This window comes from Ornithorhynchus anatinus, chromosome 1 (genome assembly GCF_004115215.2).
Source record: "Ornithorhynchus anatinus isolate Pmale09 chromosome 1, mOrnAna1.pri.v4, whole genome shotgun sequence".
NCBI classification, from domain to species: domain Eukaryota; kingdom Metazoa; phylum Chordata; class Mammalia; order Monotremata; family Ornithorhynchidae; genus Ornithorhynchus; species Ornithorhynchus anatinus.
Window position 1 is genome coordinate 84,688,210 of NC_041728.1, and position 25,623 is coordinate 84,713,832.

At 39.7% G+C, this 25,623-nt stretch overlaps 1 protein-coding gene across 1 annotated transcript in view; it reads left to right on the forward strand.

Moving 5' to 3' along the window:
- KCNQ5 (potassium voltage-gated channel subfamily Q member 5) overlaps positions 1 to 25,623 on the forward strand; it is a 564,859-nt gene that overhangs the window by 406,850 nt on the left and 132,386 nt on the right. Inside the window, exon 2 of the mRNA XM_007669803.4 lies at positions 4,316 to 4,406. Within this exon, the coding sequence (XP_007667993.1) occupies positions 4,316 to 4,406 (91 nt within the window). The remainder of the gene's footprint in view (positions 1 to 4,315; positions 4,407 to 25,623) is intronic.

The following is a 25,623-nucleotide window of genomic DNA, read 5'->3' on the forward strand; positions in this document are numbered from 1 at the left end:
CACTATTTAGTTTTCTTATTAGTGAGTTAGACTAGATAATGGAATAAAGAGTGTTTTCCAGGAACACCAAGTTGGGTACATTTTCTAGGACCAGGAGGAAATGGATTGTAATTCAAAATGGTTTTGACAAAAGGGTAGATACAAATAAGATGAAATGTAAACATAACGAATGTGGAGTAATCCACTTGGAAGAACAATCGTTTTAAATGTAAAGTAGGGAAAGATTGGCATGAATCTGGCAGAAAGAAAAAATCTAGTATTCATCATGGACGGTTTGCCAAAAACTAATTAGTCAGCTAGTGACACACTTGAAAAAAATAACTGTGTATAATAATAGATTGTAAACTCTTTGTGGGCAAGGACTGTTTCTGCTAATTATGTTGTATTGTGCTCTCCCAAGCACTTAATATGGTGCTCTGCACATAGTAAGAACTCAATAAATATGATTGATTGATAATGAAATAATGGGATAATTATGAGCAGGGCATATAGAAACTAAAGTAGGAACCTGGATTTTAGACTTTTATTTTTTAAGGATGCTTTGGTTTGGGATGTGAAACAGAGTGAAAACAACAACAAAAATTATTTAAGGTTTGATAATTACATCCTTTAAGAAAAGGGCAAGGAAATTAGTCATCTGGTTAAATAAGAGAGAGCTTTGATGGAGAACTCGATCTTCAAGGGTATTAGCATTATCATTGGGTAGTGATGAATGGTTGTTATCCATTTCCTCTGGGGACAGGACAAAAGGAATGGGTTCAAACTGTGTCATGCAGAATTGAAGCTAAACATTAGAAATAACTTTCTCATTCCAAGGCTTATTAATGATGATGATGATAGTAGTAAGAATGATAATAATAATAATAATTGATAAGTGCTTTCTACGCACCTAGCACTGTACCAATTGCTGAGTTAAATATGAGATATCAGGTCCCACATGGGACTCACAGTCTAAGAAGGTGGGAGAACAAGGATTGAATCGCCATTTTGCAGACAAAGAACTGAAGCACTGAGAAGTTTAGTGTCTTGCCCAAGGTCAGACAGCAGGTACTTGGTGGAACCTAGATTAAAACCCAGGTCCTCTGACTCCCAGGCCTTTATCTACTAGGCCCTGCTGCTTACAGAATTCTTAGATTGCAATTCCTTGAGAATGGTTAAAGATTTGGAAGATGGATTGGAAGATCTTCCAGCCTTGTGACCGGGGGTTACATCTGCAAATTAGTAATCCCAAATGCCATATGGTTTATCATTGGAAATGATTAGTGGGAGAATTCTGAAACAATAATTTTCCATGAAAGATTTATGGCAGGGAAAATAATCTAAGGAGTTCGATTGCAGCTCCTGGAAAGATAGAGACTCTGTCTAAACTGTTTATTGTATTTCCCTCTAGACTGTAAACTCATTTTGGACAGAGAACATGTCTACCAATTCTGTTGTATTGTACTCTCTGAAGAGCTTAGTACAATTTAATTAGCACCCAGTAAGTGCTCAGTAAATACCATTGATTAATCAACCCCAGCCTTCTGTGCAGTGCTCAGCACATAATATAACACTTAATAAATACCGTAATCATTTAATCTGGAGGAAATTGAGAAATAATAGTAATGATATTTGTTAAGCGCTTACTATGTGCCAAGCACTGTTCTAAGCACTAGGGTAGATACAAGGTAATCAGATTGTCCCATGTGGGGCTCACACTCTTAATCCCCATTTTACAGGTGAGGTAACTGAGGCACAGTGAAGTTAAGTGGCTTGCCCAAGGTCACACAGCAGACAAGTGGCAGAGTGCGATTAGAACCCACATTCTCTGACTCCCAAGTCTGTGCTCTTTCCACTTTAAAGAGAGCTAGTGGCCAGAGACGGCAACTGCGCTGTAACGGATTGTTTTGTATCTATTCTGGAGCTTAGTGTAGTGTTTGGCGCAGAGTAAATTCTTAACAAATACCACAATTATTTCTCTTAGTTGACTTTCAGATTTCACATTTGCCCTCCCTGGCATGGAAGATTTTGTTAAAAAAAAAAAGGTATGATTTTCAAGTGGATTATTTCCTTTCCTCTTGTTTTTTAAAAGTCACAAGCTTCGTCTGAAGTGGTGACCATGCATTCAACTGAGTCAATTTAAGCACATTGAATTATAAATAAGATTATTGATTTTTCACCATATGTATTTTATTTGCTAATAGAAGTTAACCCAAAATGCACACTCCTAGAGACTTTGTTTAGATGACATCTTAACTTCTAGATAAAGCAGTATGTATTTGCTGATTTGTTCCCTTTATTTACCAACCCCTCCCCTCAGCCCCACAGCACTTATTTACATACCCATAATTTATTTATATTAATGTCTGTCTCTTCCTCTAGACTGTAAACTTGTGGTGGGCAGGGAATGTTGTATGTTCCTGGCAGTGAGCTATTTCCCATGATAGTACTAGAATCTCAGAAATTGACACTAACTACTAAGAGGTCCCTGGCTTGGCTACACAGTGATCTATTCTTTTCCTCCAATCACAGATGCTTTGATAATATCACATTTTTATGAAGTAGAAAATGCCCTCGATATGCTGTCTCATACAAGCTGTCAAAGGTCATGAAATCTGATTTATTAAAGTTTATTGCAGACATAAAAATAAGGGAAAGAGTCTTGGAGCTGAGTCATTTTCTGCTTTGCAGGTTTGGCATTTGGTCTATTGAACTGAATTTTGCCCTTTCAGAGTTACCACAACCACAGGACTCAAAGTCCTGGTTTCCATATCTCCAGATGAAAACCTCTTCAGGGTGGATGTTGAAAGAGATAATTAATTCTCCCTCTCTCCACCCCTCTCAGCACCAACTTCTCATCCCCACTGCCACAGGGACATATGGGTAAGAGAAGATTAAAGGGGCTTTCACTTCTGGTTGGTTTTAAAGTGAAAGAAGAGGGTTGAGAGGGAGAAGTGGGGGTAGAAAATTCCACACTCCTTCTTTGAAAAGGAAAGCTAATAAAAAAAAATTCCATGGGCCATACCAGCTATTCATAATGATCCAATAAATAGCATCCAAAGAGGACACTAGAGACATACTCAAGTGACTTTTGATGGACTCTTGTTCCACTGCTGGAAAAGGCACCAGCTTTTGGGCACTGTGGAAGGAGTCTCTATCTTCCCCAGAATAGGATATTGTCAACCTGGTTTTCTGACCTTCTGAAAGGTCAAGGAAGATAAGGACAGAGTAAAAGCCATTAGATTTGGCTCTAAGAAGGACGTGGGAAACCTCGGTGAGTGTGATCATGATGGAGTGGAGAGGGAAAAACCACTGCGTTTTCTAATTAGTGAAAGACTAGATAACAGAATAAAGAGCTTTTGCCAGTAACACCAAGTTGAGTACATTTGCTGGGACTTGGAGGAAATGGTTTGCAGAACAGTAGAACAAGAAGAAAGCTGTGAAGATGTTGGGTGTATACAACATGCTTGAAAAGTTTTGATAAGAAAAGGAGAAGAAAATGGAGAACACACGAAGATCTAGAGAAAGCTTCTCTCTTTATTATAGGAGAGAGAAGAGCAAATCTGAAGGCTGAGAAGATGGATCTAGCATATGATAGAGGTAGCAAGAGGAGGAAGGCCTTGATTAGGGAGTGAAGGAGAATGAGTGATGGTGTTTAAGGCACAGGTAGAGGAGATATATTTTGAGAGACATCGAGGAAGATGGATAAAGGGAGGGGGAGGATTAGAGAGTTCCTAAGAAAGGGCTAGAGGCCCAAGAGCCTGATTGGGAATTCAGAATTTCTTCCATTAGTAGAAGTCTTCCTTATATCCCAAACATTTATCAGTGTATTAATCAATGGAACCAACTTGGCCTAATGAGCCTGGGAATCAGAGGAGCTGAGTTCTAATCTCAGCTCTGCCACTTTCCTACTGTGTGACTTTGAGCAACTTCTCTGTGCCTCAATTTCCTCACCTGAGAAATGGGGATTTGAATATCTGTTCCTCCGCTTCATCAGACTGTGAGCCCCATGTGAAACAGGGACTGTGTCCACCTGATTAACTCGTATCTTCCCCAGTGCTTAGTACAGTACTTGGAATATAGTAAGCACTTAATAAATACCATAATTAATCAAAACTTGTTACTTATTATGATAGAGAGGAAATTAAAGATTTTGATTCCCAGCAGGTCAATTCCCACCAGATACTACTATGATTAAAAGGCAGTCATTTACTTACGTTTTATTTGCTATGACTCACTATATGGTGCTAGCATTTTGTTTGCCACAGATTTCAAGTCATGTTGTTCAACAGTGTTTCAATGTTCTCATCAGATTCAATATCTCTTTCTTTTACAGGTTTCTCCTTGTCTTTGGTTGCTTGATTTTGTCCGTGTTTTCCACCATCCCAGAGCACACAAAATTGGCCTCCAGTTGCCTCTTGATTCTGGTAAGTAAATTTTACAAATAGAAACTATTGTATAGTTTGTTATAAGTAAGAACTGCCTCATTAACTACACATTTCTGTGATGTTTGGGGATTTAATGGAAACAGCCGTGGAAGTAGCATTGTCTAGGGGAAAGAGCACATTCCCGTTAAATCAGAGTACCTGGGTTCTAATTCCAGCTCTGCCATTTGTCTGCTGAATGATCCTGGGCAAGTCACTTCACTTATCTGTAAAATGGGGATTCAGTGTTTGTTCCCCCTCCTATTTAAAATGAGCCCCATGTGGGACCTGATTATTTTATATCTACCCCAGTGCTTACACATAGTAAGCACTTAAATACCACAATTATTATTTTTCTGCTGAAAAAATCCTCATCTGGAAAGATATGGTAAAACCGCAGAATGGATCCATTTTGAAGACTGGACCTCATATGAGGCTCCGTAACTTCTTTACCCATAGCCAACAGCATGAGTAGGAGCCCAGTCACACCACACAGCATTATCCACTCATTTTCTTCTTTTATCATTCAAACTAAAGCTCCATGGTGAATTGGCAGTGATCCAGCATCTTAACAGTAGCAAAGGATAAATGATTTTTGATAATGGGAATTTGGTACTTTCAAAAGACTCTAAATTGGGGTTGCTTTTTCTATCACAATTGACTTCCCCATGGATTATATAAGCTATTCATCTTAGACCAGGAGAAAGACAGGTTGCTCTCTCATAAGCTTACCAACCAACAGATTGCATTGCAAATTTAACTGCTAATGCAGTTGCCCCAGTATGTAATTCTGCAATTTGCTCAGTTGCCATTATACTGTCAATCCAGTCCCTTCTAAGAGTATTCAAATCATTTTTTAAGATGAAAAAGCCCTCAAGGACATTTTGGTACAAATTATCTTGCATCTTTTCAGCATCAATACTTCGTCTTTAAAGACTATGGTGTGGTTATATTTTATGTACTTGGAAAAAAATGGCTGTATGCTTTAAAAGCCATTTCATATCAGGAAATGGATTTTCTCTTTTGTTGCACTGATTCAAAAAAGCAAACCAACACTGTTTGTGCAAAATGTCTAGTTGGTTAGGGATCATATTCTGGGGCTATCCACTCTGCAAAGTGCCCATTAAAGGCAGCAGGCTGGTTTGGATCCTTGACCACAATTCTAATTCTTAACATCGCATGGTGTGTGCCCAAGAGCTAAGGCACAATTAGCTCTTTAGCAGGCTTCAGTGTGGTAGAGCAGATTTAGCGTGGATGTAACCTTAGAATGCAACACCAATTATTGCTAATGAACTGCCAAACATTTCATTGAATTACATATAATTATGCAGCCAAAAACTGATTGCTGTCACAGTTTTTTTAATTAGCTGAGGAGGGAACAATTGGTCAGGGTGCTATCATTTAGAATGGATTTGACTGTGGTAATTTTAAAAGTTGTGATAAATTTCTTGCTATTGAGAGTATTTAGATTGATCACAAATCGATGGGGGGAAAGCCTGGGCAAAAAAGAATTTATTTGAAATAATAGTAGTTGATGATATTAACAGACTTGGCAGTGTTCCCAGAAATTTGTTGTCCTGCTCTGAGTGTGTGTGTGTGTGTGTGTATTTGTAAAATTTGTTAGTCACCTTTATAAGTCATTCATTCATTACAGTATACCTAAACATAGTAGGCATTATGATATATAATAGTATAGAGTGAATAACAGTATAAATATTCATTCAGAATTATGTGATACATGCATATGTATATTTAGTTGTCCATTTCTGAAGATGATGCTAGTGAGAGTAATAATCTATTCATATGTCTATATTGCTGAAAAGTACATAATTCAGTATCACGTGACTATTTTCAGAAAAAGAAAAATTGTTTCCATAGTGTGAGGCTAATTTATTTTTAAAAACTAAAATTTAGAATTTCTATGTTTGCCATTATTTGATTAGCTGATCAGGTAAATAACTAGAGATTCATTCTTTTCCCCCCAAGTTGAAAATGAGCTAAATATTAATCAATTATGGAAAAACGGCAAAATAGGAGGAAAATCTAAGTGCAAGCCTACTTCATGATTCAGCACTCCATTAGGCCTCTTCCTCTTATTTAACCTTTATTCTTCTGCTCTATTCCAGCTCACACTCTTCATTGTCTCAACCTAACCTATGTACCATGTCTCATTCTGGTTTCTCCCACCTCTGTCCCCTTGCTTGTGCCTTCCCTAATACCCATAGTGTCTTTCTCCATCAACTCTGCCAGGCCAAAGCTCATCCCAGCATCCTGCAAGCAAGGGTGCTGCTCGTAAGCTATGGGACTGGCAACAAGAGCCAAAATAAGGAAGGCTGGGCAATTTAAAATGGAAATAATAATAATAATTGTGGCATTTGTTAAGCACTTAGGATGTGCTAAGCACTGTACTAGCACTGGGGTAGAGATTAGATAATCAGGTGGGACACAGTCCGTGTCCCATGTGGGGCTCATAGTCTATAAAGGAGGAAGAGTGGGTATTAAATCTCCATTTTTCAGATGAAGAAAAGGAAGTTAAGTGATTTGTCCAGCATTACACATCGGGCAAGTGATGGGGCCCTGATTAGAAAACAGAACTTCTGACTCCCAGGTGTGTGCTCTTTCCCCTAGGCCAAACTCATTTTCAAGCATTTAAGGCCAGATAGGTGATAGACCAGCTGAAAACCAGTCTGTGTGGTATAATGAATGAATTAATCCCTTTCTGGCCCTTTCCAGTGTTTCTTAGACCTTTGACCCTAGCCAGAAGTACATAAGACTCTGTCAACGACTGGGCTAAGTCTGTATTGAACTTCCTCCATTGCAGGTGCTTTTAATGAGTGTTTTTCATGTTTTCATAATCTTAATGGTTCATTCTATTTGGTTTCATCAGAAGTACCAGTTTCTTGCATTTTATCCCTACATTTGAAAGACCAATATCAATGGAGACATTTTATCTCTTTGGGTGCAAGCTTCCTTCCACATGAAATTGAAACAAGCTACTCCAAACTACAAAGCTTTTTAAATATGCACAACCAACATTTAATCACAAAAATGAAGCAGTAAGAACTGCCTTTTTTTCCGAACTAGCAGAATTCAGTATCTTATGGTAGGAAGCTGATTATCCAAGCTAATTAAGACCAGTTAGCTCAAATAATGAAACAAAATAACTTTGACCAGCTTGGACAATTCTAAATACAATTCTGTTAAGCTGTGCAAGTCCTGTATTTTGAAATTCAAGCTTGTTTTGATTCAAATCAGCAGGTGAGCTAGCAGACATTTAGATCATTGATTCACAGTTACATTTATAAAATTCCTGCTGAGGAGTTTTTCTTCCACAACTGTGGTATTACTTTAAAATCAGCAGTTTGCAATGGCTTGGATTGCCAGTTCCTGTGACAGATGAGTGGTGGAGCCAGGATTAGAACCCAGGTCCTTCTGACTCCCAGGCCCATGCTCTATCCCCAAGCCATGCTGCCTCTCCACTGTTGGTAGGATGCAAAAGCTGTTGTTTTCCATATCAGATCCAAGTCTTTTTAGTGTGTAGCAAAGTAATTTTCCATTGAAAAATCTGGTAGGAATAATTGTTGAACTCCAAACTCTTCCAAACACTTACTATAGTGCTCTGAACATAGTAAGTGTTAAATAAATGCCATTGATTGATTGATTAAGATCATAACTCTAAACCATAAGGTTACTGTTGCTGTCCGAATGGCATTTAGTGAAAACTGATCTACCAGGGTTACTGGGAAGAAATCTGAGAAAAGAGGCAAAAACTTAACCAGAGCCAAATGTCTATACAGCCTTCAACTAGCAAAAAGAATTATGTATGCATAAGCCAAGTTCCTTAGATAAACAGATATAGGTCTGAGTATGTATATTCATCAGCAACACTTGGGCAGGCTCATCAGCAAGTCTACCAGGTGTATTCCAGCAAGTAGGAAGAGACAATTTGAAGCAATTCCTTGCATTTATGTCTGTTTTTTTGTTTGTTTTTAATAATATTTGTTAAGTGCTTAACGTGCCAGGCACGGTAAATAAAATAATAAATAGTGGTATTTGTTAAGCGCTAACTATGTGCAGAGCACTGTTCTAAGCGCTGGGGGATACAAGGTGATGAGGTTGTCCCTTGTGGAGCTCACAGTTTTAATCCCCATTTTCCAGATGAGGGAACTGAGGCCCAGAGAACTGAAGCGACTTGCCCAAAGTCACACAGCTGGCAAGCGGCGGAGCTGGTATTAGAACCCATGACCTCTGACTCCCAAGCCCAGGCTCTTGCCACTAAGCCACGCACTGTACTAAGTACTGAGGTAAATCAAGCTAATTAGTTTGGATACAGTCCATGTCCCACATCGGGCTTACAGATGAGGTAACTGAGGCACAGAGAAGTGAAGTAACTTGCCCATATTCACAGATCAGACAAGTAGCAGGGCCAGGAGTAGAACCAGGTCCTTTGACTCACAGGCCCATGCTCTAACACCAGGAAACATGGCTTCTATTCCCTACTAGATTGCCGGTTACTTGAAGGCAGGGTCCATACCTACCAACTCTATTGAATTTTGCTCTCCCCAACATTTAGTACAGTTCTCTGCCCCCGGTAAGCGCTCAATGAATACCATATTGTGGTTGATTGATTGATTGAACTTTCAAAGCCCCCTTCTGACTTGATTGGTTATCATTCCAAGATGTTTCTGTGGAACAAAGAATTTGGCCTTCTGGGTAATACACTTCCCAAGAAAGCTTTCTTCTCCTCTTGAGACTTTTAACTTTATCTTCACTTCCTATAGAAGCCTGAACAACATCACATCCAATATCTACCAAAAAAAAAAAAAGTAATTCTGTTTTTTTCCTTGCTTCGGCCAAAATAGATATCTGAAATGATGGCTTCAGGCACCAGCATTTATTTAGTAATTTCCACCCATTTGCCAACACAGAGATGCTCTGAATGAGCTCTGATTCAGAATTAGAAGATGAAACAGATTAAAGTTCCCAAGGTCTCATTCAAAGCATCCAGCACTGATTGCTATATGAGCGGGTACCAGAGAGGGTCATGAATCAAGAACTAAACCCCGGTTTTGGTCATGAGTCCCCATCTGACACAACAAGCACTTGTCTGATTCAAAGAGAAAGTAAGGGAAAGAGGATTTTTATTATCTTCCTTAGCTTCTGAGGATGTGTTACCATGTCCTTTGGAACCTCAGATAGGAGAGGTGGGCTTATTCTCATTTTTTTCCCCTAGGGATTAAAAATAGCTTCTAGACTGCTCTCTCTTCCCTTTCCTCTTGGGAGAATTGGGCAGAGGAACAGGTAAAAAAATGTAAAGGAAAATTCACCCATGGAAATGAAAGTCCTACATAACCCCATTCAACAGTGCTCTGCTTTGCTGGATTCAACATAGACTTAAAAAGGCTAGAATTCCACTCACCACATTCTAGAAAGGAACAAAGCCTTACTGAAACAGCTTGGCCTATTGGATAGAGCATGGGCCTGGGAGTCAGAAGGACCTGGGTCTAATCCCGGCTCCGCCGCTTATCTGCTGTGTGACCTTGGGGAAGTCGCTTAACTTCTCTGGGCTTCAGTTACCTCATCTGAAAAACAGTGCCTGGCACATAGTAAGTGCTTAATAAATACCAAAAAAAAAAAAAGGTGTTTATGAATGTCAACAGTTTGACACTGTACAAAATAGTGTCATGAAAATAACTGGGAAAAAACTCAGTATGCAGGCCTGCTCTGGGGAAAATAATTGAAGTAACTTGGGCAGAGGCACATCAAACTTCTGGAAAGAAGATTAAAGAAAAATTTTCCAAGCCCTAAATGGAAGCTGGGCAGACAACATCACAGACTGCATTCAATGAAGGTGCTCCAGAGCTGGCTTCCCCAGCTCTATAAATCAAGATAAAACCACAAAAATGTTGCTGGAAGCTGGAAGCCAAACATGATAATATGCAGAGATTGTTATGGCCCCTTTTGCTTTGACTGCACAGAAAGCTAATTTAGAGCGACAAGAATATGGTATCAAAAGTGTCTTAACTACATGGGGGAAAAGTTTGCTCATGGAAAAATCATTGTAAAACAACTTTTAAACAATAAATAGAGACTCTAGATAATAAACCCAAAGCCTAAAAATCAGTGGTAATCTGGGAGAGTCATCAGCTACCCAAATATCTCCACTGCTGCATTTGTATCTCAAGGCAATATAGTTGCAGAGTGTGAGCTATATGAATGGGATAATGCTGTTTCAGTCTACAAAGATAATTTTCATTATCATCATTCTTAACTTTTGGAAAATTGAGGCACTATCCAGGCTTCCAAACATTCAAAATTAAGGCTTTGAAAATTTAAAAAAATCTGTTTCTGGAACTTGCTAACAGGATATTAATGGGGATTTAATAATGTTGGTATTTGTATTTGTTAAGCACTTACTATGTGCCGAGCACTGTTCTAAGCTCTGGGGTAGACACAAGGGAATCAGGTTGTCCCACGTGGGGCTCACAGTCTTAATCCCCATTTTACAGATGAGGTAACTGAGGCACCGAGAAGTTAAGTGACTTGCCCAAAGTCACACAGCTGACAAGTGGCCGAGCTGGGATTCGAACCCATGACTTCTGACTCCAAAGCCCATGCTCTTTCCACTGAGCCATGGATTTCTTAGAGGAATTAGGAAAAGAACCATTGGATTTGCTTTCCTGGCCCCAAAGTCTGGAATATGTACCCATTCCACTCAACAAGTACTGGAGGCCTTGTCAAAGTGGAAGTAAGCAAACTCTGTATCTGCTGTGCTAGCATAGATGGAATGGTCGGCTAAGCATCACAAGTAAACTGTATGCTGTGACAACTTTGCGTGACTGCTGACCCCAAGGGGCCTAGGGCCTGATCTACAAAGCAATACCAAGACCCTTTCCCAGGAAACAGAATCTTAAAATAAACAAATCATGGGTTGTGTAAGAAAATCCACTCTCAAAGTATTTCTCCTAGTTAGGGATGTCTCTTGGAAGAAACTAAAGAGAAAGTGGATCCTTGAAGGCCCTGATAGATCCAGCAGTCTTTGCCAACTAGAATCATCTTTGGTATATGATATATACCAAATATATCACTATACATATATATATTGGAATATATATAAAATGACCACAAAATCATATCTACAATTTAGAGATATCCGCGCTCGTAGTTCTTAATTCATTTGGTATTTCTTAATTTATTTTTATCTCGTTAAATTGGATTGATAATTTTTAAGGCTAAATTTCACTGCGGCAGAATCATTTGGAACTGGTTAAAGGTTACTTACTTACACCCCTTCTCTCTCAAACGCAAATTTTATGTTCTATCTGATATTATTGCCAAAACCAGCAAAGGAAATAATCAAGCAGTCAAACATGAGCAGAATTAGATGGTGTTACGGTTAGGTCAGGAGTGTAGAGAGCATGAAACCCTTGGTTAGCTAGTTATCCTTTATCCTACTTTGTGTAGCATTTTATTTTTCCAAAGTGATTTCACATCAAGTATTCATTTCATCCATAAAACATTCCTGTGAAGTAGGGAGAGGTGGGTATTATGTTGTCCATTTTAAAGATGAGGAAATGGAGGCACAGAAAGGTGGTGACTTGATTGAGGTCATACAGCAGATCACGATCAGCCTAGAATCCAGACCTGTCTTCTTTCTATTAGGCTACATTACCTCTCACAAGACAACTGGCACTCAATCCGGCTTTTTCAAGTGAACATTTAAATTAAAAATGAGAATATAGAAAAAAAATTTTAATAATTCTACCACCCAAATTATCAGTGGTGTATGATCAATCAATCACTACTTCACTGACATTTATTGTTTATACCAGTTGAATCTGTTTTTCAATCAATTTATTGAGTGCCTACTGTGTGCAGAGCACTGTACTTACCATTTGGAAGAGTATGATATAACAAAAGAACACATTCCCTTCCCACAGTAAACTTACAGACTAGAGGGGGACACAGACATTAATATAAATAAATAAATTATGGACATGTACATAAGTGCTGTTGGACTGGGAGGAGAGACAAATAAAGGGAGCAAATTAAGGTGGCACAGAAGGGCAGAAGGGAGTGGAAGAAAAGGAAAAGAGGACTTAGTCAAGCAAAGCCTCTTGGAGATGTGTCTCCAAGAAGGCTTTGAAGATAAGGAGAGTAATTATCTGTCAGACATGAAGAGGGAAGGTGTTCCAGGCCAGCGTCAGGATGTAAGCAAGAAGTCGCCAGTGAGATAGATGAGATTGAGGTACAGTGAGTAGGTTGGTATTCGAAGAGAGATGTGAGTGGATTGTGTTGTCATAGAAGAGTAGCGAGTTGAGGTAGGAGGGGGCAAGGTGATTGTCCCCTCCTAATCATAGTGATCGATTTTTCTGTGTATTCCCATGGTATCAATCACCCAGTCTTATTTGAGTGCCTACTATGTGCACAATATTGTACTAAGCACTTGAAAAAGTACAGTAGAATTGGAAGACATAATCCTGCTTTCCAGGAGCTTACAAATGTACATGTACAATCAGTGCCTACCTGCTTCCCTAAATTGCAGGTTCCTTGAAAGCAGGAACCACATTTTACTGTATGCTCTCCACTGACTTTTAGTGGCTGCAAATAGTCAGCATTAAATACTGATGAAGATGATGAAGGCAAAAAAAAGATTGCTTACTCCGCCTTTAACCATCTCTTATTCTCCTACTCTGAAACACAGCTTTTACATTCCAAGCATAGAAATATAAAAGAAAACATTGCAACAATGGACCCAACAGTTGGCCAGCTAGTTTAAGATTTCAGTTAATACAACAAAAATAACTCGGGGCTGGACCTATTCAAGATAACCATTGCTAGCACTAAATCCTTAAATAATTGATAGAAATCACCAGGACTCTGGAATTAGAGGGAAAATATTAGTGATTTAAGAAAGAGAGCCAAGAAAGAATCCATCTGATATGAGAGATTTACTTCTTTCCATGAACCAACTTTATATATATGGGCTGTGTGGGTGTGGTGTGTAGGTGGGTGGGAGTGAGTGTGTTTATAGGATCTTTATAAAAATATATTGCCATGTTGACTGTAGGGACAAAAATCTCCTAATCTGTAATATCACTAATTTCTTGGGACTATTCTACATTCAGATTTATTTCAAAAGCAAATTGGATTTTCACAAAACTTCCAGTTGACTATAAATTTCCAAACTCTATTCCATCATAAATATTATTGATGTACCACTATTGATTAGATGGGTACAGATTCTAAACTATCACCTGTAATAATCATAATAGTAATTATTATAGCTTTTATCCTGAGTTATAATTTAAGAAAATGAACCTTATGATTATAATTGCATCTTTTTTTGAAGACTCAGAATACACACACCGGTATGCACTCCTAATTTTTAATAATAGTTGAATGAATGAATGAACCAAGCGATCACAGCCAAAAATAGTTTTAACTACCTTTAAATGTCTTTAGTTAATAGAATCTATATCTTTTTACTGTTGCTACTGTTGAACTTTCCCAAGCACTTACCCTCCTGTAAATCCTTAAATAATTGATAGAGATTACCAGGACTCTGTAATTAGAGGGAAAATATTAGTGATTTCAGAAAGTGACTTCATCCACACAAAGAAATCATTCTAGTAAGTGAATTTCTGACTTCTTTAAAAGTAATCTCATTTCACCAACACAGAAGCATTTAATTGATTGAGGTTCCTTTTTTGCCATTGGACTGCTTCAGCAGATTAATATTTGTTTTTTGGTGAGTGTTTGGGGCTTTCCAGTAGTTCCTAAGAAGAATCCATTTGCACTTCATAGAAACCACCTATTCTGTTGTGTTGAAATCATTAAATCTAATTATAGAGTTGTTCTTTGTTTTCAAAGAGCTTGCTCCTAATGGAGAAATTCACCTATCAGTCCATGTTTGACTGAAAAGGCCAATATGGAAGCCAAAGTCCTGGCTGCATTGTACACACAAAAAGGTTGTCTCTTGTGTGGTCTCATATTTGTTTTTTTCCATACCTATCAATTAATCAATTAATGGTATTAATTGAGCACTTACTATGTGCAAAGCATTGTACCAAGCTCTTGGAAGTACAACATGATAGAACTGTAGTTGGGTTGCCTGTCCTTAAGGGGCTTACGGTCTATAGGTAGAGACAACCTTAAAATAAATTAGACAGAGGAAATAGAGTATAAAGGTAAGCACATAAGTGTTGTGGGGCTGCTGGGGAGGGTATTAAATTGCTTAAGGGGACACAGTCCAAAGCATAGGCAACGTAGAGGGGAGGATGCATGGGGAAATAAGGACTTAGGGAGAACTTCTTGTTATTACAGGAGAGTTTTGAAGTTGGGAAGAATGTTGAACTGTCAAGTATGAAGGGGCAAGGAATTCAAAGCCCAGAGTATGACATGGACAAGAACAGAAGTGAGGTAGATGAAATCAAGGGACAGGGAGTAGGGTATGTTAGAGGAGTGGGATGTGCAGATTGAGTTGTAATTGGAGGACAGCAAGATAAGGTAAGTGAGGGCAAGCTGTTTGAGTGCCTTAGAGCCAATGATAAGGAATTTCTGTTTGATGCAGATGTGGATGGACAAACACTGGAAGTTTTTGAAGAGTGGAAAAATGTGTATTGGACAGTTTTTCAGTTAAATGATCCAGGCAGCAGAGTGAAGTATGGACTGGAGAGGGGAAGAGGCAGGAGACGGGGAGATCAGCAAGGAGGTTGATGCTGAAATGATAAGGTTGATGTTGATGAGAAATGGGATAAGGCTGAGGTTGATGGGTTATGATGTGTTTGGATGGAGAGGAAAAGGTAGATTCTTTAGATATTGTGACGATAAAGCCAACAGGATTTTGTGACATTGAATATGTGAGTTGATTGAGAGATATGAGTCTGGGATAATGCCATGGTTACAGGCTTGTGAGATGGAGAAGAAGGGGGTGTTGTATACAATGCTGGGAAAGTCAGAAAGGAGAGGGTTTGGGTGGGAAGATGAGAAATTCTGTTCTGGATATATGAAATTTGAGGAGGCACTGGGACATTCGATTAGAGATGTCCTGAAGGCAGAAGGAAATATGAGACTGCAAGAAAGAAAAGAGGTCAGGCTGAGAGGTAGATTTAGGAATCACCATCATACAGTGGGTTTTCCAAGGGAGTGGGTGTAGATGGAAAATAGAACTGACCTTGAAACACACCCACAGTTAGAGTACCTGACACTTTTGAGAAATAGCATGGCCTGGTGGAAAAAGCACAGCCCTGGGAATCAGAAGACCTGGATTCTAATCCCAGCTCCACCACTTGTCTGCTGTGACCCTAAGCAAGTCACTTAACTTCTCTATGCCTCAGTTATCTCATCTGCAGAATGGGGGTTCAGTATCTGTTCTCCATCCTACTTAGAATGTGAGCCCCGTATGTGACCTGATTATCTTGTATCTACCCCAGCACTTAAGTACAGTGCTGGGTACATAATGAGCATTTAACAAATACCACAGTTACTTTTATTAGATCCTCATCTCTTGATCATCAACAAGTTTCTGGTCAAAAAGAATCACTTCTTTCTTGATTGCAGTAATTAGGAACCGAGTGTTTGTCCTAAATGTATGCTGTACTCTTAAGAAACACTTTTATTTTCCATGCCCTGATTGCAAGGATTGTCCAGTGGGACTTAGAATTTCGGAGAAGCCTCTCTTGCTTTCTATATCACTGACTCATTGCATATAATTTGGCATTTCTTCACCTCAGTTTCCCAACTCCTAAATAATCAAGATCACTCAAAACTAAGAGGAATCAACTATGCTCAATACACTGATTATAATAGGGCTTTCTGGTATTTTGAATTCCAACCAGATTCAGATTAACAGTTGTCTGTGAATATAACTGATCCTTTCTGACCCTTTCTGACACAGAAAGGATCTCTACTGCTACACCTCCACTATAAAGTGCTCAGCCACTTTATGTCATTTTTCCAGGAAGTTAAATGGACTAAAATAAAATACTTTTATGTGGAAAATATATCACAGAAGGAAATGGGAAAGACCTAACTGAAAATTATCAAGGAAAATTACTTCAGCTTTTGTGTTATGAAAGAGGTACTTTATAGATAAAAAGTCCTCTAGTTGCAAGCTTGTCCTCTATACTGCAAGCTTCTTGTGGTATACATGGATTGTGTCAACTCTGTTTGTACTATACTCTCCCAAGGGTTTAGTATAGTGCTCTTCATGCAGTAAGCACTCAGTAAATACCATTAATTCATAGACATGCCATTTCCCCCTCTAGGCCGTGAGCTCTTTATGGGCAATAAGTACTGACTCTCCCAAGCGCTTAGTACAATAATCTGCATAAGGTTAGTGCTCAATAAATAACACTGATTGATTGATAAATCAATACTATTGATTGATAGATTGCCATGAGTTTAATTTTGCATTAATGATTGCTAAACTCTTTGAGAAGGGAAAGCCCCAAGTGATGTTCACCTTTAGACAAAGAATACTGACAGTACATCAATCTTGAAACTTTGTCTATCTGATTACATATGAACAACAAATTCATTTAAAACAAGAGTTGACTTAGAAAATATTGTCAGTTTAGTTGCATTATCTTCCATTTCTAAATCACCCATAGCTTCATTTGCAAAGAGTAATAATGTTCTGCCTAGTTTGGCCCTAGGGAAAAATATGTTTCCTTCCTCCACCTACAAGATCTTAGCCAAAAGTCCTCCAAAAGCTGTGCTCTCCACTAATGAATTATATTTATTAAGCACCGTACATTGGGCACTACAAGGAAATAGCATAGTCTAGTGGATAGAGTACAGGCCTGGGAGTCAGAAGGACATGGGCTCTAATCCCAGCTCTGCCACTTGTCTGCTGGGTGACCTTGGGCAAGTCATTTAACTTCTCTGTGCCTCAGTTACCTCATCAGTAAAATGGGGGTTAAAGATTGTGAGTGACATATGGGACAGGAACTATGTCCACCCTGATTTGCTTGTGTCTATCCCAGTGCTTAAAACAATGCATGGCACACAGTAAGTGCTCAACAATACCTCAATTGTTATTATTATTGTTGTTGTTATCATTATCATTACTGTATTAAACACTGGGAAGAATTCCGGCAAATTAAGACACTTCCCCTGGTTCATAAGAAATTGCCATCTAACAGGGAGCGAGACAGCAGACCATGAGGGGAAAAAACAAAGAGAAACTGAGGCACAGAGAAATTAAGTGACTTACCTGAGGTCAAACAGCAACCAAGTGGCAAAGGCAGAATTAGAGCCCAGCTCTTCTAACACCAAGACCCATGCTCTTTCCACTAGGCCACGCTGCTTCCCACAGCTTCCCACTCCCTGACGACTGTGTGATATTAAAGTCACTTAAGCGCTTTGTGTCTCAGTTTTCTCATCTGGACAATGGGGAGGCAATACCAGTCCTCCATCTTAGACTGTGAACCATCTGTGGGTCAGGGACTTCATTCAATCTGAGTATTTTATTTCTACCCCAGTTCTTGGCACAAAGTTAGTACTTAACAAATACCATCATCATGATCATTTTTATCATTATTATTATTATTGCGACTTCATGTGGGTGACAGTTTTGCTCTCCAACATGACTCAGGCTACCTGGAAGTACACCCTTCCACTCACTTTAATGCAAATGCCTCAACATCTCTCTCCCAGCAGCTGTCTATACTTCCAAAAGCTCCCCTCTCTTCCCATTCCACCTCCACCTTCTGTCTCCAGGCATTTTTCTTGCTATCCATTATCCATTATCATTCATCACTTCTGAACCAGATTGCGAATTGACTTTTCACTGCACCTTGCTGGGATCTCTTATGTCTAGATTACATAAAAGGTCAGCTTGACACTTCTTTATTACTTTACATCTACCCAGAGCTGTAGGACATACCTGCTTCTGCAACTTTAGAATCTCTCAAAACTGAATCTGCTGTTTTAGATAGAAATCTTTATTGTACACTGAATTGTTGTTTTGATCAGGATATTTCTCCTTTTTTTAAGATCACTATTGCTGGAGCTTTTCGCCAATTGCCAACAGCATATCTTGCAATTCAAAATTACAGAATCAATTTGTATCTTTATGTGTCCCTGGATCCAAATTAAGAAAGAATTTTGCTGCCCAGATAGAAACTACAAAGAAAAAATTACTCCATTTTGGTTATTGAATGCAGTGAAACAATCTATCTTATCAGTGATCAGTGTTACATATAGTATATGCTCAATAAATACCATTGATTGATTTATTAATCAACTACCTATCACTCAGTGATATTCCCAGTCAATATATGTGTTCATTCAATAGTATTTATTGAGCACTTACTATGTGCAGATCACTGTACTAAGTGCTTGGAATGTACAATTCGGCAACAGAAAGAGACAATTCCTGCCCATTGACAGGCTTACAGTCTAATCATGTGTAATTCATGTTGCTATATTTGTTATCAGCAATTAAAGTTGGTTGATAGTTGTTATCATCATCTATCCAAGTGCATCATCATCTATACACTTGGATCTGTCCCCTTTAAACACTTGCAGCTCCACAGCACTTATGATATATTCACAATTTATTTATGTTAATGTCTATCTACCCCCTTAACTATAAGATCATTTGGCGCAGAGAAAGTGTCTAGCAACTCTATTGTATCATACTCTCCCAAGCACTTAGTACAGCGCTCTGCACACGGTAAGTCCTCAATAAATACCATTGATTGATGCCATACTATCTCAGTCTCCAAAAGGGCACATTAACCCTCTTGCTTCACTTTTCTTTTCTTTGTATATCCTTGCATGATTGGACAACGTGCTCCCTAAATAGCAGAATTAATTGGCAACATTCAGTTCTATATTGTCAACTGTAATCCTCTGTGGTATAGAAAGGGATAACCACATAACAGCTGGGACATTCTTTGGTCTTCTTCATCACCTTGTCAATCTATAATGCTTTACTTATTCTGAGAAATGGTTCATATACCCCAAGAGGTGAAAGTAACCTGGAACCCTTCCGAGTGCCTTAAATGATTAAAAAAAAAAATCGGAGTAGATTTGCGTGTATCTACCCCAGCACTTAGTACAGTGCCTGGCACATAGTAAGTGCTTAAAAAAAAATTTATTTTTAAGTGCAATGTGCCATTTGGCAAATTGTCTACCAGCAATGGCTCTAGGTCAGGGGTGCAAAGTCACTATAAAGTGAAGATGGGAGGAAACAGAGCTGGCTGCTCCCAATGCTCCAATCCTCTAACCAGCTGGCAGGCTGACTCCCTCCCCCTCTCCCTAAGAAAGGCAGGCTGAGAAGTGGTGGCCATGATCTGGGTCCCAGAGCAAACAGGCAGGAAAAAAGCCAAGAGTATCTCCTAAAATGGAGCACCCAGTTGGGCAAGAGAGGAGCCAGGGGTGTCCCCTCCACCAGACAAGCAGTGTGGCCTAGTGGAAAGAGCACAAGCCTGGGAATCAGAGAACCTGAGTTCTAATCACAGCCCCACCACTTTTCTCCTGTGGGAGTTTGGGAAAGTCACTTCACTTCTCTGTGCCTCAGTTACCTCATCTGTAAAATGGAGATTAAAACTGTGAGCCCTATGAGGGGCAGGGACTGTGCCCAACCCAATTATCTTCTATTTGCCCCAGCATTTAGTAGAGGGTCTGGCACATAATAAGCACTTAACAAAATCCATTATTATTAGTAGTAGCAGTATTATCATTCCCGTAGCCTGAGCAGTTGCCTGAGGCACGAGGCAAAGAATTATCCCCACCCTTTTCCCTTTCCCCAACAAATGCTCAAGCCAAGGGGTGTGGTGGGTTCCTAATTGGTCTGGGAGTGTGCCAGTTCATCTGCCTTCCCAGACCAGAGGGAGACTCTGGGTAAGGCAAGCTAGACAAGATCTAGGTACTGTGAATAGATTGGCAATTGTGGAGCAAAGTGTGCAGGCTGGGTTGGTAGAAAATCAGCGAGGTGATATAGGAAGGGGCAAGTGTGTTAAAAAAAGGTTTGTATTTGTTAAGCGCTTACTATGTGCTGAGCATTCTTCTAAGCGCTGGGGTAGATAGAGGGTAATCAGGTTGTCCCCCATGGGGCTCACAGTCTTAATCCCCATTTTACAGATGAGGTAACTGAGGCACCGAGAAGTTAAGTGACTTGCCCAAAGTCACACAGCTGACAGATGGCGGAGCTGGGATTAGAACCCATGACCTCTGACTCCTAAACCCAAGCTCTTTCCACCGAGCCACGCTGTTTCTCGTACTAGCAGTGTGGCTCAGTGGAAAGAGCCCGGGCTTGGGAGTCAGAGGTCATGGGTTCGAATCCCAGCTCTGCCACTTGTCAGCTGTGTGACTGTGGGCAGGTCACTTAACTTCTCTTGGCCTCAGTTACCTCATCTGTAAAATGGGGATTAACTGTGAGCCTCACGTGGGTCAACCTGATTTCCCTGTATCTACCCCAGCGCTTAGAACAGTGCTCTGAACATAGTAAGCGCTTAACAAATACCAAATACCAACATTATTATTACAGTCCAGCCTGCACATTCCACTCCTCTAGCACCAGTTTAATCACTGTGCCTCAATCATATCTATCTCACCACCAACCCCTTTCCCACATTCTCTTCCTAGCCAGGAACTCCCTCCTCCTCCATATGCACCAGGCCACACTTTCCACCTTCAGAGCATTTTTAAGGTCACATCTCCTCCAAGGGGCCTTCCCTGACTAATTCCTCTTTTTCCCAACTTCTTCTCCCTTCTGCATCCTCTATGCACTTGCATCTGTGATCTTTAGAATTTGATAGTCACCTCACCCTCAACCCCACAGCACCCTTGTACATGTCTTTAAATTATCTATCATAAATTATTTATTTGTATTAATGTCTGTCTCTCCCCCTAGACTGTAAGGTTGTTATGGGCAGGGAATGTTTCTGCTAATTCTTTTAGATTTATACTCTGCTAAGTGCTCAATAAATACCATTGATTGATTGATTGATTAAAGTTTATTGTAAAGAGTTTGTGTTTGATGTGGAGATGGGATGGCAAGCAATGGAGGTTTTTGAGGAGTGGGAAGATGTGGACTTAATTTTTTTTTAGAAAAAAGATCCAGGCAGCTGAAAGGGAAAAGATATACAGTGGAAAGAGCACGGGCTTTGGAGTCAGGGCTCATGAGTTCGAATCCCAGCTCTGCCACTTGTCAGCTGTGTGACTGTGGGCAAGTCACTTAACTTCTCTGGGCCTCAGTTCCCTCATCTGTAAAATGGGGATTAAGACTGTGAGCCCCACGTGGGACAACCTGATTCCCCTGTGTCTACCCCAGCGCTTAGAACAGTGCTCTGCACATAGTAAGCGCTTAACAAATACCAACATTATTATTATTATTAGTCAAGGAAGGATATGATTAATCCTAGAGCTTCTCAGCATGGTAATAGCAGCAGTTTGGATTGAGACGAAGGGGTGGATTCTAGAGATATCACAAAGGTAGAACTGACAGGATTTGGGTATGGACTGAATATGCAACTGAGAGAGATTAATCAAGGATGATGATGATGATGATGATAGTAATAATAATAATGTCATTTGTTAATGCTTACTATATGCCAAACACTCTATTAAGTGCTGGGATAGATACAAAATATCCAGGTCCCACAGGGAGCTCACTGTCTAAGTAGGAGGGAGAAAAGGAATTGAATGAGGGAACTATGGCACAAAGAAGGTAAGAGGTTTACCCAAGATCACACAGCGGGTAAGTGGTGGAGTCAAGATTAGAACCCAGAGCCTCTGGCTCTTGGCCCATGTTCTTTCAACTAGAGCATGCTGCTTCTCTAATGCCAGGTTTATGGGCTACTGATGCAGGGAGGAAGGTGGTGCCGTCTACCGTCATGAGAAAGTCAGAGGAGGACAGGATTTGGACGGAAAGTTAAGGAGTTCTGTTTTGGACATGTTAAGTTTGAGGTGCCGAGAGACATCCAAGTAGAGTTGTCCTGAAGGCAGGAGTAAGTGCAAGTCTGCAGAGAAGGAAAAAGATCCGGCCTGGAGGTGCAGATATTGGAATCATTTGCCTAGAGATGGTAGTTGAAGCCATGAAAGTGAATGAGTTCTCCAGGTGAGTGGGTGGAGATAAAAAAAAGAAAAGAAATCAGAACTGAGCCTTTAGGAGCTCCCAAATTTAGGGGGGAAAGGAAAATATTCTTCCAAGGGAATAGAGGAAAAATAGAGTGGAGTTTCACAGAATTTGCACTGTATTTATTTAGTTGAATTCCTTCCCACAAACCCCTCCCATAATCAAAAAAAGAGACCCTCTCTACACGTTCTTTCCCCTGGCTTCCCAAATTTACTGCCTATCCAGAATTTAGAAAGATGGAAGGGAAGTTGAGGTCTCTGACCAACAATTTGAAAGACTTCGCGAACATCTGGGAATGCCAAGCCAATGGATTATCATCATCATTATTATCTGATATTGTTTTTGTGTGTTTACACTCTACCTAATATAATAATTAGACCGTGAGCCCATTGTTGTGCAGGGATTGTCTCTGCTGCTGCCAAATTGTACATTCCACACGCTTAGTATAGTGCTCTGCACACATTAAGTGCCCAATAAATACTACTGAATGAATGAATAATTGTGGTATTTGTTACTAAGCATTGGAGTAAATACAAGATAATCAGGTCAGACACAATCCCTGTCCTCCACAGGGATGGCAGTCTAAAAAGAAAGAGGACAGGCAGTGAATCTGCATTTTTACAGATGGGAAAACTGAGGTTCAGAGAAGTTAAGTGACTTACCCAAGGTCACAGCAGCAAAGTGGCAGAGCCAGAATTAGAACCAGGATACTCTGAATCCCTGGCCCATGATCTTTCCATTAGACTACATTGCTTCCTGTGGCCAGATTTCTTGGTCTGCTTGTATGAGGGTGTGTTTTGGTGCCCATTACCCCTGGCCCTCTGAACTGTATTCTTATGTGCAAAGTATGCAGGAAATTTTCTCTCTATGGAATTCCCATTCCTAGATACAAATCAAAACAGGAGGCAGCAGCATCTCTGGACCAAGGGACAACACTTCTGCTTCAGGGACAACTGGAAGTGGAGCAGGCAATATAGGATGACCTCAGAATATTCTGCTTGAGGGAGGATAAAGATAATGCTCTGGCCCTGAGTGAAAAGCAACATCTTGTTCAGTACCAAAATAATAAAAATGTAATTGGTTTACTACTTAACTGTCCCAGAGGCCTGTGGCGGAAATAAATCAAAAAAGGTACCTACTGACATAAAAGACATCTTACTGTAAGAGAGTGAACTGTATTTAGAACCAACAGAGCTGAACAGGCAGGCTAAAAATTATAGACTGGGAAACTCTTTCCTGTTTTTCCATCCATAAATTGAGGTATTACCACTAATGGATAAAATAAAGCAACTTAGCTATAAACTGTAATTTTCCCGACAAGCAAGTGACCTTTTAAATACTGTACAATGTCATTGTTAAAATGTTTTGTAGTGAAACAAGATATAGCCAGAAAAATCTAATTGTGTTCCAGTAGTAACATTAACATTTTCATGTTTAGCTAGGCTGCTATACATGAAAACAAAATGAATGGTTAATCAGGGAATTAAAGGCCATTTAGCAGAGACTGGTTGAGCCAATGTTTGGGCTACAACCTTATTAGGATTAAGGTTGAAACAGAACTGAAGGGCAAGTAGGAAACTTATTCCCACCACACCTGCTGCCTGGGAGCTACATTTCCCAGAAGCCAAAGAACTATATTTCCCGGAATCATCTGAGTAAGAAATCAAACAAAGGGATTTATTGAGCACTTACTGTGTAGAGAGCATTATACTGAGCACTTGGGAGAGTTCAATTTAACAAGTTAGTAACATGCTACCTGCCCACAACAAGCTTACGATGACCAAGTCAGTGAAGTGTTTAGATTCCTGAGAGGGAAGCTTGGCTTGCACTTTCTCTCTTCCTGCTTGCTGGGATACACACTTATATCCTTGCTGGATGTCTTTCTCACTGCATGACTCGGGGATACATTTCTAATGGCTTTTGAGTCATTCAGAGTTTCTGGTTATTGTTACATTATATGTGTGCAGTGCTCTGCACACAGTAAGCACTCAATAAGTACAGTTGAATGAATGAAGGCATTTAGACTTACTTTTCTCTCCCTAACATTAAAATAGAGTTCTGGATCTAAATTCCTGAGTGTTTGGGGAAATGACTAGAGGTACCCTACACATTTATTAAATTGGTGCTCCAATAACTCCAAGAGACTGGCTCTCACTAAGTGTCGCATGCATAGAATTTGTCATCCTATATCCGGGAATTGTGACCCAAGACATCTTGAGAGCTCACGGTCCTACCTGATCTCAAGAGAGACAACAGCAGAAGCAGCAGTCATTGCAGCATCTTGGGAATGAGAGGGTAGGTTTGGGATTAGTGATCTGGGGAGGAGAGAGAGATGAAAAGTAAGGAGTTAGTCTTCCCACTGAAGGGAACAAAACTCATTCTCTTTTTTTTTCCTTATGGTATTTGTTAAGCACTTACTCTGTGCCAAACTCTATTCTAAATTCCAGGATAGATTTGAGACAGTCAGATTGGACACCATGCCACATGGGACTCATATTCTTAACCCCCTTTTCCAGATGAGGTAACTGAGGCACAGAGAAGTGAAGTGACTTACCCATGGTCACACAGCGGATAAGTGGCTGAGCCAAGATTAGAATCCAAGTCCTTCTGACTCCCTGTCTGTGCTCTCACCACTAGGCCACAGAGGTGAGGGGGATCTTTCAAGCCATTAAAGGTAGAGACTGCTGTTGTTACCTCTATCTTTGAAGAGGCCATGAACCACCAAAATTAGGAGTAAAATTTTACTGGACAGTTTGAAATAAAAGTGTGCTGTAAATGTTGTTTTTTACTGTAAGAAGTTAGGAGTATTTCTGTACTCACCAGGGATTAAGAATTCCAAAGCATTTGATGATTTTAGACATTAATACACATATTTTGAAATAACATTTCTTTGGCATTTTGACATTCTGCTACAATTTTCCAAATTGCCCATAATCAAAATCTTAATCTTCTGATCTCTGAATTTTGTACCTCAGCTTTTCAATAATTCTTTCCCTGAATGTTCTAGGCATTCTAGTAGGAGAGATGTTAGTCTGCTAAAACCGTGTTCCTTTAAATTAAAAAAGTGAGTGAAAATAACAGGAAATTGATTGTCCTAATATTATGAATAGAACAGCTAGCTCCAATTTT